At 37.7% G+C, this 17,721-nt stretch overlaps 1 protein-coding gene across 1 annotated transcript in view; it reads left to right on the plus strand.

Annotated features, from left to right (window-relative positions):
• LOC127643391 (FERM domain-containing protein 7) overlaps nt 1-14,868 on the plus strand; it is a 17,460-nt gene extending 2,592 nt beyond the window's left edge. Inside the window, exons 2-12 of the mRNA XM_052126080.1 lie at nt 1-31; nt 907-949; nt 2,975-3,053; nt 3,151-3,248; nt 3,358-3,472; nt 9,974-10,121; nt 10,262-10,357; nt 10,746-10,909; nt 12,682-12,750; nt 13,637-13,712; nt 13,819-14,868. The exon at nt 1-31 is cut by the window's left edge and continues 74 nt beyond it. Of these exons, the coding sequence (XP_051982040.1) occupies nt 1-31; nt 907-949; nt 2,975-3,053; nt 3,151-3,248; nt 3,358-3,472; nt 9,974-10,121; nt 10,262-10,357; nt 10,746-10,909; nt 12,682-12,750; nt 13,637-13,712; nt 13,819-14,868 (1,969 nt within the window). The remainder of the gene's footprint in view (nt 32-906; nt 950-2,974; nt 3,054-3,150; nt 3,249-3,357; nt 3,473-9,973; nt 10,122-10,261; nt 10,358-10,745; nt 10,910-12,681; nt 12,751-13,636; nt 13,713-13,818) is intronic.
• Nucleotides 14,869-17,721: the final 2,853 nt, after the last annotated feature.

Below are 17,721 nucleotides of genomic sequence, written 5' to 3' on the forward strand. Positions count from 1 at the left end.
CCTGGAGTTCCGTCACCATACTGGCAGCTTTGTGAGTCAAGACTTTTGATCTGTCAATGATGTCAATAACAATGTTTGTGGAAAAAATGTAATAATAAAAAACAGTATTGACCCTTAAAGGGGTCATATAATGGTACATGCACTTTTTCAAGTTGATTGTACTGAAAGGTGTGTTGGCTGTGCCTGTACACAACCATCCTATTATGATAAAAATCCATTCAGTGTTTTTGTTTTAATCTCCTTATATATTTTCCCCTGCCTCAAATCGAGCCGTTCGACCATGTGACATCACACGGTCGGACGCCCCTCCCAGGATTGTTGATTGACAGCAGTGTTTCAACACAGACCCGCCCTCGCTCGTGAGCGAGCTGTCAATCATAGTCCGTCATCATTGTTGATACACTGGAGCAGAATGGAGCCTAAGCGATTGTGGTGTTCTGTTCTTCGGTGTAATAACGAACACAGCAGTCACTTTGATGTTCCTAAATCTGAACCGCTGAAGACGCAGTGGCTGAGTTTTGTTTACGATGGGAATATTCCCCACGAGCAACGTCAATGCGTTCATGTTTGCGCGAATCATTTTTCACCAGACTGCTTTATAAACGAGGGTCAGTATAAAGCTGGTTTTGCTAAGAAGGGGCGGGGTGACCAAAGCTCATTATCATTTAAAGTCATATGCACTGAAACGGCGTGCTGAAAACAGAGCTGTTTTTGAGCAGGTAAAATTAGTGTTTTCTTAAAATACTAATGAGAATTTTTAATAAAAGAATATTACAAAGTTTTCATTTAGACCCTAAAGATTCATATTAATTTGTACAAAAATGGCATTATATGACCCCTTTAAGTACTTGCTAGCTAGTGGTTTCTATTTCTTCCAAGTATTTGAAAGAAGTTTTTATTCTACAGGTCTGGCTTGAACTCCTTAAACCAGTGGCTAAACAGATCAAGAGTAAGTTCTAAAGTGATAATCTTGTGACATTTAATTTTTTTTTTCTTTACTTATTACTTGTTATCCTAAATTACAGTAGGAGAGAATGGGCTAAGCTGTGATTATTTTTACTTAAACCGATGAGCCAAATCATTATGATCACTCACTGGTCTACTGTGGCACAAGTCACAGAAAATTGTAATGCTTGTTACAAGAGGAATGTGTCACAACTCACAGTGCATCACGCCCTGCTGCGTATGGGGCTTTGTAGCCGCAGACTGTTCAGAGTGCACATGATGACCTGTGTCCACCGCTAAAAGCGCCTGCAATAGGCACGCGAGCATCAGAACTGGACCTTGGAGCAGTGGAAGAAGGTCGCCTGGTCTGATTAGTCCCATTTTCTTTTACATCACGTAGACAGCCGTGTACGTGTGCACCATTTACCTGTGGAAGTGATGATACCAGGATGCACTGTGTGAAGACGACAAGCCAGTCGAGGGAGTGTTATGCTTTGGGCAATGTTCTGCTGGTAAACCCTGGGTCCGGCCATTCATGTGGATGTCAATTTCACATGTGCCACCTCCCTAAACATCATTGCAGACCAGGTACACTCCTTCATGGCAATGGTATTCCCTGATGGCAGTGGCCTCTTACAGCAGGATAATGTGCCCTGCCACACTGCACACATTGTTAGGGAATGGTTTGAGGAACATGATGAAGAGTTCAAGGTGTTGCCCTGACCTCCAAATTCCCCAGATCCGATTGAGCATCTATGGGATGTGCTGGACCAACAAGTCCGATCCACGGCGGCTCCTCCTCGCAACTTACAGGACTTGAAGGATCTGCTGCAAATGTCTTGGTGCCAGATACCACATGACAACTTCAGGGGTCATGTAGAGTCCATGCCTCGGCGGGTCAGCGCTGTTTTGGTGGCATGTGGAGGACCAAAAGCATATTAGGCAGGTGGTCATAATATTTTGGCTCATCGGTGCATGTTGTCCTTTAGGCAAGGATATATTTGATTTGAAATGAGATCTGAATTTATGAGAATTTTCTGAATGGATCCACCTTTCCCCACTCTCTGTAATTCACCAATTACTGAGTCACTTTTACTTAAGATTGAGCCTGCATCATTTATAGTACCATCCCAGACATCATTAGTCTATGACTATACATTTTAGGAATGGTTAAACCAAAAAGGAGAATTCTGTCATAATTTACTCACCATCATGTTGTTGCAAATCCATATGATTTTCTTTCTAATACAGAACACAAAAGGTAAATATTTTAATGAATAATCTGTCTGTTCAGTACAATGGCAGTTGATAGTGTCTCACTTTAAATGACAAGCCTCTCTCATGAAAGAGCAACAAACATCAAGATTTTCACTGAAAATAGGTTGTTTGTCAACAAAACCTATCGTATACCTTCAAAGGACTTCAATATTATGTACAAGTTGCATAAATTAATTTTATAATTTTGTATGCCCAATTCCCAATGCACACTAAGTCCTTGTTGTGCCGTAGTGACTCGCCGGTGGCGGAGGACAAATCCGTGTCAGAGACAGTCAATCTGCGCATTTTATCATGTGGCTTGTTGAGAGCATAACCGCGGAGACCTAGCATGTGTGGAGGTTCACGGCATTCTCTGCGGCATCCACGCACTACTCACCACGTGCACCACCAAGAGCAAGAACCATATTATAGCAACCACGAGGAGGTTAACCCAACGTGACTCTACCCACCCTAGCAACCGGGCAAATTGGTTGCTAAGAAAGCCTGACTGGAGTCACTCAGCATGCCCTGGATACGAACTTGTGACTCCAGGTGTGGTAGTCAGCGTCTTTACTTGCTGAGCTACCCAGGCCCCCTTTTGTTCCTTTTTAAGCTTTCAAGTGAGTCACTATCATCTGTCATTGTATGGAAAAGGCATATTTTTGTGTTCTGCATAAGAAAGTCATACAGGTTTAAGTCATTAAGGGTGAGTAGTTTATGACAATATTTTTGGGTGAACTATTCCTTAAAACAGTGCTTGCTCTTCTCTTAGATACCAGTGAGGTAGCGTTCCATTTTATTGTGAAGTTTTTTCCTCCTGATCCAGGACAACTGCAGAGAGGCTTAACCAGGTGAACCATGCATTTCTGTATCATAGATAGACAGATACATACATAGATGGAGATAAGGTGATATTTAGTCAGTCTGACTGATGCCTTTTTTACGCAGGTATCTGTTTGCACTTCAGATCAAACAGGATCTGTCAAATGGCAGCCTCACCTGTAATGACAACAGCGCTGCACTGCTCGTCTCTCATATACTGCAAGGTAACTCCTCTTACCTCTTTGAAAGGTTACATTTCATCAAAATTTTGATCTTTTTTTCTACTAAACACACAGTAACAAACAGTTCTCTCTCTCTCTCTCTATTTTGTAGCAGAAATTGGTGATTATGATGAGGAGTTGAATGCTCATCATCTTGAAAATAAACAGTATGTGCCAAACCAGGAATATCTGGACCACAAAATCATTCGCTTTCATAAAAAACACAGGTAACACACATTTCACTTGCACAAATGTACCAGGATGATAATATTCTGTCACACATTATATTAGGTGTCTTTAATTACTATATACTAATATTAAAATACAGAAAAATACAATGTATTTACTGCGTAACTAGCAGTTGTGTAGCAGTCATTTTAAAAGTGTGTGGGGGCACAGCTGTTAGTAGGTGGCTCGCACAGACCCAATACTTACAGTGCAGTATTAATATATTACAGAATGTATTAATATTTAAGGATGATATGAGTAATATATTTATATATATATATGTATTATTTACTTTTAATATTTGTAGAATTTTAAAGTTTGGAGTATGGCAAAATTTAGCTAAATTAGCTGCAAAAATTAAGGGCATCTTGTGGAGCACTTGCTTCTATTTCACACATGACAATAAAAGACTGAACACAAGCCAGTCCTGAATAATTTACTCAATTGCAATAATGACAACTGTGAATGTGCACAATTTTATTTTTTACTCTGTGCTTCTGCATTGTGGGATTTAAATGTATCAAAGTGCTTAAGTGTTTTGACTACGTTTACCAACATTCATTCAAATCCATTTAATGATTCAGTAACCATTTCTGGTGATGCCAGAAGGTGGTGACAAATGAGTGTCTTGTGTGAAATTAGTTAGTCATTGAAACAACAATCAAAATACTATTTGAATCCTTATGTCTACAGACCTACAAAGAGACTTTAGTAGAGGTTTTAAGCATTATAAAAACAAAGCAAATCTATAATTTCCCTACAGTTTGTGAACTGCTGAGCATTACTTTTATCAAAAGACGACAATAATAGTTTTTAATAATTATGAGTTTCAATAACATCTATATGTTTTCATTAAAAAAGGTGTGTCTACATATCTATTCACTTCAGTAAAATGTTGTCTAAGAATACAGCAGATCTATATTTTTGTCCTACAGAAAACCAACATAGAGGTAAAAAAAACAAGATCTGATATTAAAAATAGCTTTACATATTTAACACTGATCTGGTAATCTGCTTAAATTGGCAAAAACATCCGATCAAATTATTACCTCACAAACATAATTTAAAAAGCATAACTTGATGAAGACTTGTGCGCTGATATAAACTCCACTTACACTTGTGCTTAAAAGAAGGATTGTCCTGTTTTTTTTCTGCAGTGCATTTCACGTAATGGTGCCAATCAAGAACGATATGCTGATAAATAACTCTAATTTATGTGTTCCTCATCTCTAGATTATTAATTTGAATCAACATCAATGCCGATAAAAAACATGGATAAATGAGCATTGATGATAACAACTTTGTAGAAATTAACAGAGCCGCGTTGATTGGACTCTCTTAATGACGGCCTACTACATAAGGGTTGTTTCAGCTCATGAAACTCATCTGTGATTGGCTGGATGGTCGCTCAATCAGCCCATAGTAACTAAACGCAAAGAATACTGTATACAAATACACAATTTGGACTCGGTATGGGTTTAGCTTAGAAAAGTGCGGGGGACAAAAATCACTTTTTTAAAGAGTGCGGGGGACCAAACGTTCCCAATAGCTGCTACGCCCTTGGACCCAAGGTATGAAGAACATTTTATATGACATGCCATGGGCGACTTCGGCCAGAAACACACTTTACGCATTTATGAAAATGCATATTTGCAGTCCAGTTGAATATACTTAAATTAATATTCCGGGTTCAATACAAGTTAAACTCAATCGACATCATTTGTGGCATAATATTGATTACTACAAAAAATTATTTTGACTTACCCCTCCTTCTCTTTAAAAAAAGCAAAAATGTAAGTGCTTTTATAAAATAACAAGCTCCACATTTCTGACATTAAACCCTCCAAAAATTGGCCCCATTCACTTCCATTGTAAGTGCCTCAAAAGCTACTGTATGTTTCCATCCAAGTTGCAAATATAATCATTTAAACCATATAATCGCAAAAACAATGTGCAAACAAAACCGCATTTTCATCCAAGGGTGTTCAAAAGGATGACATTTTAGGCACTGTTAGTCGTTTTCCTTTATACATTGGCAGCCAAAAGTTTTGAATAATGTACAGGTTTTGCTGTTTTGGAAGGAAATTGGTACAAAGTGGCATTCAACTGATCACAAAGTATAGTGAGGACATTTCTGATGTAAAAAACAGCATCATCAATATTTGAAAAAATAAATAAATAAATAAATAAATTAATGCTATATTGCCAATTTGGTACTAGAAAATCACTTGCCATTACATCAAACACAGTTGAAAGCTATTTGGTTTGTTAAATAAAGATTAACATGGTATTTGTGTTTGTTTTGAGTTGCCACAGTATGAAATAGACTGGCATGTTAAGGTAAATATTTGGTCAAAAATGGCAAAAATGAAACAGCTTTCTCTAGAAACTCGACAGTCAATTATTGTGTTGAGAAATGAGGGCTATACAAACCTTGAAATTTCCAAAAGAAATATTAAGATTTCATTCAAAGGTGTACACTACAGTCTTCAAATACAAAGCACAACTGGCTCTAACAAGGACAGAAAGAGATGTGGAAGGCCAGAAGTACAATTAAACAAGAGGATAAATACATCAGAGTGTCTAATTTGAGAAATAGATGTCCTCAGCTGACAGCTTAATTTAATTCTACCTGCTCAACACCAGTGTCATCTACAACAGTAGAAAAGACACAGGGGTGCAGCCCTTATGGGAAGAATTGCAAAGAAAAAAACACTTTATGCACATCTATGGCAAGTCAAGTCAAGTCATTTTTATTTGTATAGCGCCTTTCACAACACACAGTTTCAAAGCAGCTTTACAGAAAATCAAGCATTATAAGAAAATGAAACCATAATATTTAGTACATAAGTCTTAGAGTAATCATTGTTTAGTTTGATTAAATACGATTATGAAGTCTAGAAACCCAGTAAGCAAGCCTCAGGCAACTGTGGCAAGGAAAACAAAACTCCATAAGATGTTGGTTAATGGAGAAAAATAACCTTGGGAGAAACCAGACTCACTATGGGGGCCAGTTGCCCTCTGGCTAACCAGCATGAATATAATGCCAATATTACTTATTTATGTGCAGTGCAAGTGATAGTTTAAAATTATTAAACTAAGTAATTGTTAAGTGCCAGTGTTTAAACAAATATTTTAATATATAGTAAACTGTAAGATTAATGACAAATGTCTTTGAAGTCCATCCTTGATTAATTGCAGAAGTTCACATAGATGCAATAGTCCTTTATTAGTTGGCTGATGAAGGCTTTTGTTGGCAATTTATTGATAGTCTATGTATTCTATTTTAAAAGTGTAGTCCATCATTAGACCAAGGTGATGCTGGCCGAGATCAGTGAGGTGCATCGCAGTTGAACCGGCCGGTCATTTCGGTGAGGTTTATCCTAAGTCCAAGCTTCAGGCAGTGGCATATGAAGTATCCCGTGTCTTATGGTTGGAATTGGCATCAGTTCATCCACTGAGGTTCATCATAAAAGACTGAAGTGATGTCTGGCTGGCACCGGCGGCATTTAGTTGTCATCACTTAGAGACATGTAGCAGTGGAGTCCAATTCCAAGCAGGAATGGAGCTAGATCCGGCCGGTTCTGGTGAGCTAGGAGTCCCGAGGTTGAGACAGTAAACAAATAGAATAATATTAGCGTAGATACCATACGTTTTTGCAGAGATATTGATCATGATAAATGTTTCAGGTTCTGGCAGACCTAACTAAAGCAGCCTAATTGTTTGGTGAAGAATAAATTATGTGTATGCCTGGCTAAATAGATGAGTCTTTAGTCTAGACTTAAACTGAGTGAGTGTGTCTGTGTCCCGAACAGTGTTAGGGAGACTATCCTATAGTTTAGGAGCCAAATAGAAAAAGGATCTACCTCCTTTTGTGGATTTTGAAATATGAAGAACTATTAACAGGCCAGAGTTTTGCGATTGTAATGAACGTGATGGAATATAGTGTGGTAGAAGATCACTTAAGTACTGTGGAGCTAGACCATTCAAAGCTTTGTATGTAGTTAACAGAATTTTAAAATGAATACGAATACGCATATTGAACCAATTGAAGTTTATTTATTGAACTTGTTGGACATCCTCCCAGTAATGCATTACAATAATCTAGTCTTGGGGTAATGAATGCCTGAATTGGCATCGGCATCAGCAACAAGTGTCGTAACTTAGCAATATTTCTTAGGTGGAAGAATGCTGTTCTACAAACATTGGAAATCTGATTTTCAAATGACATATTGGTATCAAATGTAATACCTAAATTCGCTGTTGAAAATTATGTATCAGTACAGCCATAGAGAGTCAAATGTTATTTTATGCTACAGGAAGCATGGAGTGAAATGTCACCTGAATATCTGGACAAACTGACAGCTAGAATGCCATTGATCTGCAAAGCTGTCATTGCTGCATGTGAAGGATTTTTTTTATAAGAACTCTTTGAAGTAGTTTAAGTAATTTTCATGTTATTAATGTCCTGACCTGTCATTGTGATCAGTTGAATGCCACTTTGGTGAATAAAAGTACAAATTTCTTTCCATAACAGCAAAATATGTACATTATTCCAAACTTTTGGCTGGATTAAACTATCCAATCAATACACAAACAATCTCCTATCAATAGACGTCCTGTTAGTGAACTGAATGAAGAGTCAGTTTGAAAGGGTACACAGATGAAATTGCGGCTAGAAAAAAGGAAGCGTGTATGTACATTTAATGAGGATCTTCAAAAAGAGTTTACATTTCTAAAAAAGGAGTCACAGACAGAGCCTAGTGAAGTGAGGTGTGAGATTTGTGGAGCTCGCTTTTCCATCGTCCATGGAGGCCACACCGACATCGTGCAGCATAAAGCATGTGGATCCTGCTAAAAGTAAGCGTGCCACACCAAGTGTTAGCAATGTTTTTGGTGAAGCAAAGTTCAGAATCTGACAAGGTGCATGCAAGTGAAGGATCATTCTGTTGTGCACAGCCATAGTTTTTGGTTGGCCGCACTGCAAAATTAATCAAGAAAATGTATGATCCGAAATTTTCTTCTGCCCACACCAAATCTGAAGCTGTCATATGCAACGTAGCCTACTCACTCCTTTGTCAGAGGAAGACGTTCAGAGTGATTTGGACTAGTGCAAGACCATCAACTTCGGAGTCTTAGCCAAGGTCGTGGAGTTTGTTTTATGCCTGCCTGGGACATCTGCATCTGTGTAGCGCGTGTTCTCATTAATGAATGCAGCATGGGCACAGGATAAATCTTGACTCCGTGTAATAGTCATGAAGGCAATACTTTTCGTATGTCTTAATTTTGGACTGGACTGCTCTGCATTTTATGATAAACTCTTGAAAGACATGAGCACACTGAGAAAAGTTTCTGTCAGCGAAAAGTACAAGGTGACAACAGTTACAGATGCGGATGCACCCTCTACTTCGCATTGATCTGCGCCTAAGTAAGGATACGGCAATTTCATTTTTGCTGGGAGGGGGCTGTCCTGTTTTCCACAAGCAGGAATCTAGTCACCCTAGATCTATAAGATATTTTTCAAAAGTGTCAATAAACTTTCTCTTCCATACAGTTCAAGTTACAGACTTGTTTGCTCTGCAAACTCTTTGTAGGCTTTGGCTTTTCAGGACACTGTTTTTTCAAGATGACCATAGCAACATTTCAGAAGTGATGATTGGTCCGCTGGTTAGTCCAGTAATGAACGAGTCACATTAACTTTTTGATGCACAAATTTTATTCCTACATATTCAATAGGACTTTATTCAGTAAACGTGTTTCCATTATAATTTATGCACATTTCTTCTTATCTAATTAAATATGTATCCATCTCAAGCAAGCGTATACATTTTTTATGTGCATTTTTGGAGATTAATTTGCATCTTGGTGTTTCCATCCAGCAGTTTTTATGTGATATCCCAAAATGCACATAAACAAAATGTTGATGAATGCTTTTTTTTTTTAAAGAACAATTTGAAATAAATTTTTGTGTTAATTAGCATTATCCAACAAATTCTGTTGATTGATCTTAACTTGAATTGAAACCAGAATAGTCTTTTAATGTGCTTCCCTGCATTAATGTGGCGGTAACAAACTTCAGTACTTGAGGGGGGCGATGGAGGTACAGTACATTCAAAAGTTTGCGCCACAAAACCGAATGTGTTATTATTCTGGTAAATTGCTATAAATAGACTGACTTTAAATAACTTTCTATGTAATATTATTTTCCAAATGTTTCTCCACCATGACAGTGGTTGACTTGACAGACAAAATTCACATTAGAAGCTCACATTAATGTTGGCTATAGCAACCCATTGTGGCAGTGCTGAGAATGCAACACGTGCTTGTGTTGTTATGAATTGTCCGACACATTTCGGAGCACAAAATCGAGGTAGTGTAGCTAGAAGCATCTACCTTCATATACTTGCATTGAGTATGTTACAAGCTTAAGTCTCCAAATCAAATTCTAGTCAGTTTTGTCTATCATCATTCAAACATTACCTTTCGGTGTATGGGGTCAGAGGTCACACTCCTGCCGAATCAGATGTGCATTTGCTGGAGGTTGCCCGGAAAATGGACATGTATGGGATCCGCCCGCACCCTGCCCATGATGGAGAAGCCATGAGAATAAACCTCGCTGTCACACATATGGGTGTGCTTGTCTTTCAGGTAAAGTTAAGTTTAGCATGGTAATTTGATAAATAAACACTCACAAACATTTTACAGTATCTGTAAACATAAAATGCAGCTAAGAAATAATAAACTCTCTCATTCATGTTTAAATATCTACCATATTATACCATTCTCAGGGAAACACAAAGATCAATACCTTCAGCTGGGCCAAGATCCGTAAACTGAGCTTCAAGAGGAAACATTTCTTGATCAAACTCCACACTGAGACTGGGGTGAGACTTAAAAAATAATTAAATAGTCACTGCTCTATCTTACAGTGGACATTGTTGGAGAAGAATGCAATAGTTGCTCTAAAACACTTGAAATCTTCTTCATATATCATATATCTCTATTAGTGCTGGTCTCTAATGGTTGAAAAGGTGACATCAAGTTGGCATCTTCATAATCAAAACTTCTGTCCATCCTCTGGCCATTTTCACCACTAAAGTGGCGAAAATTGGGGGAAAATAATTTTATTTAATGTTTACTTTATCTTGACGAAACATTTGGAACATCTATTTCTTATAAGTTTGTATTTGCCTGTCAAAGCAGTTGAATTGAGGCTGAAAAATTAACAGTGTGTGTTTGAATTTGTCATTTACCCAAATCTTAATGTGTTAGCCTTCGAGGAGGGACACCGTTGAGTTTTCCATGGCCAGCAGAGATGTGTGTAAGGCATTCTGGAAGATGTGTGTGGAGTACCATGCCTTCTTCAGACTGGCTGAGGAGCCCAAGTCACATCAAAAGTCCCTTCTCTCCAGCAAAGGATCCGGTTTCAGATACAGGTATGGAAGAGATACAGTGTCCATAGAGACTTTAGAATGGACCAGTGACGTGCGGTGATGTCTTAAAGAGGCTAGGCACTGAGTTGAAAGCCAGATTACCTGATTTATTGTTTAAGCTAATAATACGTAATAACAGTGAACGTTATGCACAAGCGCAGCATATCAAGAAATGTACAAATCAGGATGTATATAGTGTACTCTCTCTCTCTCACACACACACACACACACACACACACACACACACACACACACACACACACACACACAAAAGCCGTAGAACAGTGAACGCTACGCACAAGCTGCATATCAAGAAATGTACAAATCAGGATGTATATAGTGTACTCTCTCTCTCTCTCGCTCTCTCTCTCACGCACACACACACACACACACACACACACACACACACACACACACACACACACACAGCACACAGCCACAGCCACATAGCCAATCTTTTCTTACATACAATCAGTTTGAAATGATCGGATAATTTTTGGGCCCTTTTGCTGTACTAGTCCATCTAAGGCTGGCGTAGACCTCCCTCTTGCAATTAACTCATATTTGGAATTAAAATCGAGCTTGGAAAAATTTCTTAATTCCGTGATTACAGCCGGTGCTGTCATTTTGATTTTGAATTTGGCGGGATTAGGCATGTAGGCTACGCTAGCTGTGATGTAATGACGTCAGCTACGCAAATGTCCAGGAATATCTTGATTTTAATTGGTCCATGTCTGATACGTAACGGAGATGATTACGGGCATAACATATTTACGTCAAAAGGCACAGCAGATTTGTGCTTTTTGCCGTACGTGTTAAAGAATACAGGATCGGAGTCGCATGCGCAACATGGGTTTTCCGCTTGTCGCCTGCAATGAATGGACCGTAAAAGCACTGCTTATTCTACCATTTGTTTTTAGTTGATTATGCGTAACTGCTACATTTGTCATCATAACGTCTAAACAATTGGAATAACACACATATTGCATATATGAATCACAAGAATAAAAAGTAAAAATATAAATACAAGTTTATTATTTAATAAACATTTTATTTTTGAATTTTGGCAGGGTAGGCAGTGCCTAGTTTGCCTACCCAGACCGCACGTCAGTGGAATGGACCAATTATGAAATCCGATCAGCAGTCCCAGCTGTCTAAATACATTATGCTATGAAACTCCCTACATTGTCCTATATAAACCCTTTAAAAAAGTGCAAACATTTTGTAATGACAATGTTAGACAGAGCATTGTGTATTGTTTTTTACTGAGCACACAACTAGAGACTTTGGCTGTTTGCGTCAGTCGAATGAAGATGTCAGTAACAATCGTTTCATAAAGCCAGAAACATACTCTACGCAAGTATGTGAACACAGATGCTTCTGTGACGCAAGCTCAATTTTGTGTGTTGCATTACAAAATGTTTCAGACCGCAATTCATAACACAAAGTACGCGTAGCATTCTTAACATTGCCACAAGGGGAGCTATAACAGAGATTATTGTGAACTGTCCGCTTCTATAGTGAGTTTTCATTTGAAAGCTAACAACTGTCCTGGCGGAGCAACAGTTTTAAGTGAATATTGCGGAGCACGTAAGTTAAAGTCAACTCTATTGTGCCCTTGAGTAGTAGCCTACTGAAGTTCGTTACCGCCACAGTAACACAAGAAAGCAATGTGTTGGCCAAGTGCTCACATCATCGTCTGTGGACTTCTGAGAGGTGTATGTTTTTGGCCTAAAAGTCTTTATCTTTGTATGCTTGCATTTCTTGTATCATAGCGGCAGGACACAGAAGCAACTTTTTGAGTGTGTGGGCTCTGGAGAAAAGAAACATTTGCCTTTTGAAAGGTAAGATCTATTGTTGGGTGTTACATGAAAAGAACATGTGCACAATTTGTGTGGCTTAGTTTAAAGATGAAGTATGTAATTTCTGCTCCACTAGCAGTACTAAACATAAGAGCTTAGCTGGGTAACTTCCAGAAGTAAGTCATTCCACTTCATTCCATTTATTTCTCCATAGATTCATTAATTTTTAACGATAACTTATAAACCTTTCAAGACAGACCTACCGTGAGCTCCGAGATTGTAAATATATGGTATATGCCCAAGCATAAGTCTGCATTCTTTCAACTTTATTAAAAAAAAAGTTTTTAAAAGCAGAATTCCTGGTGAAGAACAACACAACCTATGATCCTCTATAGCGGCAAACGAGCTCTGCAGCGATCTGCCTACTCTCTCTCAAACTTTACTGTATATATATATCTCGATATTTTGCAAGAAAATTAAAATATATTGTTTCTATACTATATATAACTAAAGTTTTTTAAGGTTTTAATATGATTACGCTTCATGGGACTGAAGTTAATCCCCTAATTAAAGATGTTAAGTACACAGTCTCCTATCTTCGTGTTTTTGTCCAATTTTCAAATACATTTTTGCTTTTAATCAAAGTTTGCAATATTGCAATTCACCTCAGAGCTGGTAGGTTTAGTACATGGCTTAGAAAGCTTTTATAAAGGATTTTACTAAATCCTATGAACAAATTGATTGAGAAAGACAGCAGAAAAATTGGGTCACTTAAACAGTATTTTAAAATGAAAACATACACACATCACCTACAGTAAAAATTAAAGGTATAGAACCTTTGGAAAATTGGATGTGTTGTAGAGGTCAACCTTAACCCATGTGCCTGCTTTTTTATTCATTTCCGACATGTGTTTTGCTTGTCTTTCAGAAGTCGTTGTAAGTCTGAATATGACGCTCGACAATGCAGATCCTCTCCTGACATACTCACCGACGTCTCTAAGCAGGTACTGTACTACAGTTCCTTACATTTCAAATGTGCTTGGGGATTGTTGTGACCCAATCTAGGTTGGATAACAGCAATTTTCACATTTATGTTCCTTTTTCACATAGCTTTATGAGCAGTCCCATCTACCTCCTGACTCAACCGTTTCTGAGCAACACAACAAACAGTCAGGCATACCAAAACGTAGCCTATCGGCTGTGGAAGTTATGTTTGCTAATGAGCTGGAACGATCCAGACCCTTGTTAAGGAATCCCGCCTTCTCAAGCAACTCTGCTTCTCCTAAGCTTCGCTCACTGTCCACATCTGGAGCGGAGCATCGTGGTAGAGGAGCTCAGAGACAGAAGACAAAAAGACGGTTGTCTCCAAGCACCCAGCATCTTGTGCTCCTATATCCCAACACGCCCCATCTACAGTTCCACCCAGTTCTGCCCACCTTCCCACTCACAACTCACCCGTACCTACTTCAAGACCACACGTCCTCATCCCTAGACTGCCTCCCTCAAGCCCATCACAGCTCTGTGCCTCTGCAATACTTACCCAGACAAATTGGCCACTCCTTACCGTCCTCTTGTTTGTCACCACTACTACAAAAGCAACAGGACAGGTTCAACCCCGGTGGCCTAGGATTGGCCGAATCAAGGTTGTACCCTAGAGGAGGAGGAGGGCTAAGGACAGGATTGAACAGGAAATTGGAATTAAGTAGAGTGGAGGCGGGCCATTACAGCGATGACTCCACATTTCAGACCGGATTGCCACGTCGAGCCTCGAGCCAAACAGATGTCAAATTCCAGCGACCCACACTTGCCTCAAACGCTGCTGCCTACGCATCTGAGTATCGCCCGCTTGGGTATTATCCACACCTCTCTCGACAGCAGGTTCCTTCCAGGCCCAACTACCTTCCCCTAAGTCCAGCCCCTTTCCCAGAAAGACCCACCTCTTTATGCGTTCTGGGCACAGGCAGTTATAGTGATTCTGATTCAGACACTTTCTACCCCTACTTTCCCGCATTGGGCAAAGTGGTACGTTCTGGTCCACTGGCACACATGCGCTTCTCCTCTGGAAGCCTTCAACTAGACGAAGAGGATGAAGAGGACTTAGATGGTCAGAATGATGGGGAGAATAAAGCTCTCACCACTGTTAAGGTGGTGAAGTTGTAGCCATGGGCAACAGCTTGAGCATGGCCATAATTAATGGGGCTGCTGAACAAATAATATGAACAGTTGTGGCCTGTAGACCATTGGCAAGTAACGAAGACATAGGGGACTTATTATTAATCAAGTGGCATTAGGTAAAATTACTGTAAATAAGAAAAATTTGAAAGATTTCACATCCATTTGCATCTCTGATTTAATGTTATATTTTGTGGTATGCTGCATTGGATTTATTTAGACAATAAATCATTTAATTTTCAAAATGGTATCTCAGCAGAGTATAAATATGTACTAAGTGGATAAACAGTGATTATGTTGCTTAAATCTTCATTTTCAGGAAATCAGGTAATCAGGTCCACATTTTTGTACTGTATCTTATAGAAAGGCAATGCATCTGTCAGCCAACAATAAAAATGATTTTAAAATATTTGTGATGGGACAGAAAACTAACAACTCTAGTGTAGTGAAATGTATTTAAAAGGATCCTGTGTCTTTTGTCAAATATTTTAATTGTTTTAAAAATTGTCATTTTGTCTTTAAATTAGGTATATAGGATATTCGTCATTATTTATTAGCATTATTTGGTTTATGAGCAGTACTTAACTTATTGGCAGAACTTTTTTTGTTTAACATTACAAGGGTAAAAGTTATTGGCTTGTTTGCAATTGTCTTAATGTCCATATTGGCACTTTAGGTTTAACCTAAGGATAGGTACATAATACATACAACGTACAAAAATGCATAATCTGCTATATTTAAATGGCTTTAATAGTAGTTTTTGATCATTTGAGTCATTTGAAAAAGTACAGCCCTTTTCAGGTGTTTTTATTTTTTATAACTTCTAAACATACCTGACAACTATTACATAACAGAATACAAAATGTATTTTTATTACTTGTAGGCCATTCATAATTAGTCTTTGTCTGATCATTAAAACAATTCTGTAGATCCCTGTTGTAGTTTATTGCAGCGTTTATTTATAGTTTTAGAGTTTATTGTAATATAAATATAATGTATAAGATCTTGGTATTTTTGAATGAACCTTGGGCATCACAAATGTTTGTTAAAACATTTTAGTCACAAAGAAATGTACAAAAATAATCAACAACAAAATCAACTATTACATGGGTAGGATCAGGTATAGCAAAAAATGTAGTCCAACAATATATAATACATTTTCAACAAAAGAGCGTTAATTAAATGAGTACAGTTGGACATGTAAACAAATCATAAACTCTGTAAAACTAAAAACTCCCTGGTAACCTGTGCTTTTCATAGAATAGGTACAGGATTCAATGTTTGTATATCGGTATTGAACATGAAGAACGTAGTTTAAACTGGACTGAGCCTAAAAGATTGGCCATTGGTTACATTTACATCCAATCAGATAATTATAGTTAATCAAATTAATTATCTTTGACGGTATGCCAATCAATATTTACATTTGATAGTATATTAAGGTTTTTATATGCAGTTTTTGGATAGAAAATATAAATGATCTCTTTACAAAGTAGATATTTTTTAATTGTTAAACTTGTACTAAATGTATATGTAATCTCTACCTATACTATACAGTTTATATCATGATCAACAGAAACATGTTAATGCGTCACACTCCCAACCCCCACCAATGACATCCTGATTGTTGTGGTAGGAGAAAGAGGAAGGGTTTGGTCTAAGCTTGGGCTGGCATGGACATTAAAGAGGACCCAATTAATCCACTGAATAATATTCACTGAACCACAAAAGTTAAAATGCCAGTAAACTGTACTGAAAGAATGATAAACTTCATCTTTGCTTATTATTCAGTCTACTAGAGCACATTTCAATAATACATTACATTAAAGTGCATCAAGTGTCACATTGTCAAAATATTCTATCAGTTTGATCCAGGCCCTATATATATAGTTACTACCACAATCAGAGAGAATTCAAGGTGTTTCATGGAAGAGAGAAAGTCATTGGAGTTTGGAACAACATAAGGGTGAGTAAATGATTACACAATTTTCATTTTTGGTTGAGCTATACCTTTAAGCTAAAACAAGATCTGTTTTCTTCCTCTTTCCTTTTAAACCTTCCAAATGCTTCAGAGTGGCATTCTAAAACTGTTTATCCTATTCATAAATAACTGGATGCTTAAAAGTTGTTTTACTGGCTATGAACCATAGAACACGCTATCACGTGAGACACTTCTGTCAGCAATCTGTAAAATTCTGTCAGCAATCTAGTCATAACAGAATTCTCTGTCCTACTTAAATGCTCCAGTATATTTCTAAAATGTCTTCACAATCTTGTACACAGTACAGAAAAAACATTATCGTTTAATAACTTTAAGCAGTTACTGATTGTGCAATTAAACTAAAAGTTAATGTCCTACTTAAAGTCATGAACTATTTGTTGCTGCATGTCTTTCTAAATTGTGTGCAACTTTTTGAAAGTAAATTCCCATTAGGAATCTGGACATGTTAGGTTTGGAATTTAAGAGTGGAGCATTGCAAAGAAAAAGGAAAGTACAACAAAATTATTTGGGTGAATCTTGCAAAATCATGTCCAAGTTTTACATTTTTGTTAAAGAAATAGTTCACCCAAAAATTACAAATTTAAATTCACTTTGAATCGTGGCCAGAACTTTAAAGGTTCAAAAAGCACATAAAGGCAGCATAAAAGTAATCCATATGACCCCAGTGGTTTAATTAATATCTTCTGAAGCAATATGGTGTAGGTGAGAAACAGATCACCATTTAAGTTATTTTTTACTATAACTTCTCCTCCCTGCCCAGTAGTTGGCGATATGCACAAAGAATGTAAATTGTCTAAAACAAAAGAAGCATAATGTGAAAGTAAGTGGGGAGATTTATA

This window comes from Xyrauchen texanus, chromosome 5 (assembly GCF_025860055.1).
Source record: "Xyrauchen texanus isolate HMW12.3.18 chromosome 5, RBS_HiC_50CHRs, whole genome shotgun sequence".
Taxonomy (NCBI): Eukaryota; Metazoa; Chordata; class Actinopteri; order Cypriniformes; family Catostomidae; genus Xyrauchen; species Xyrauchen texanus.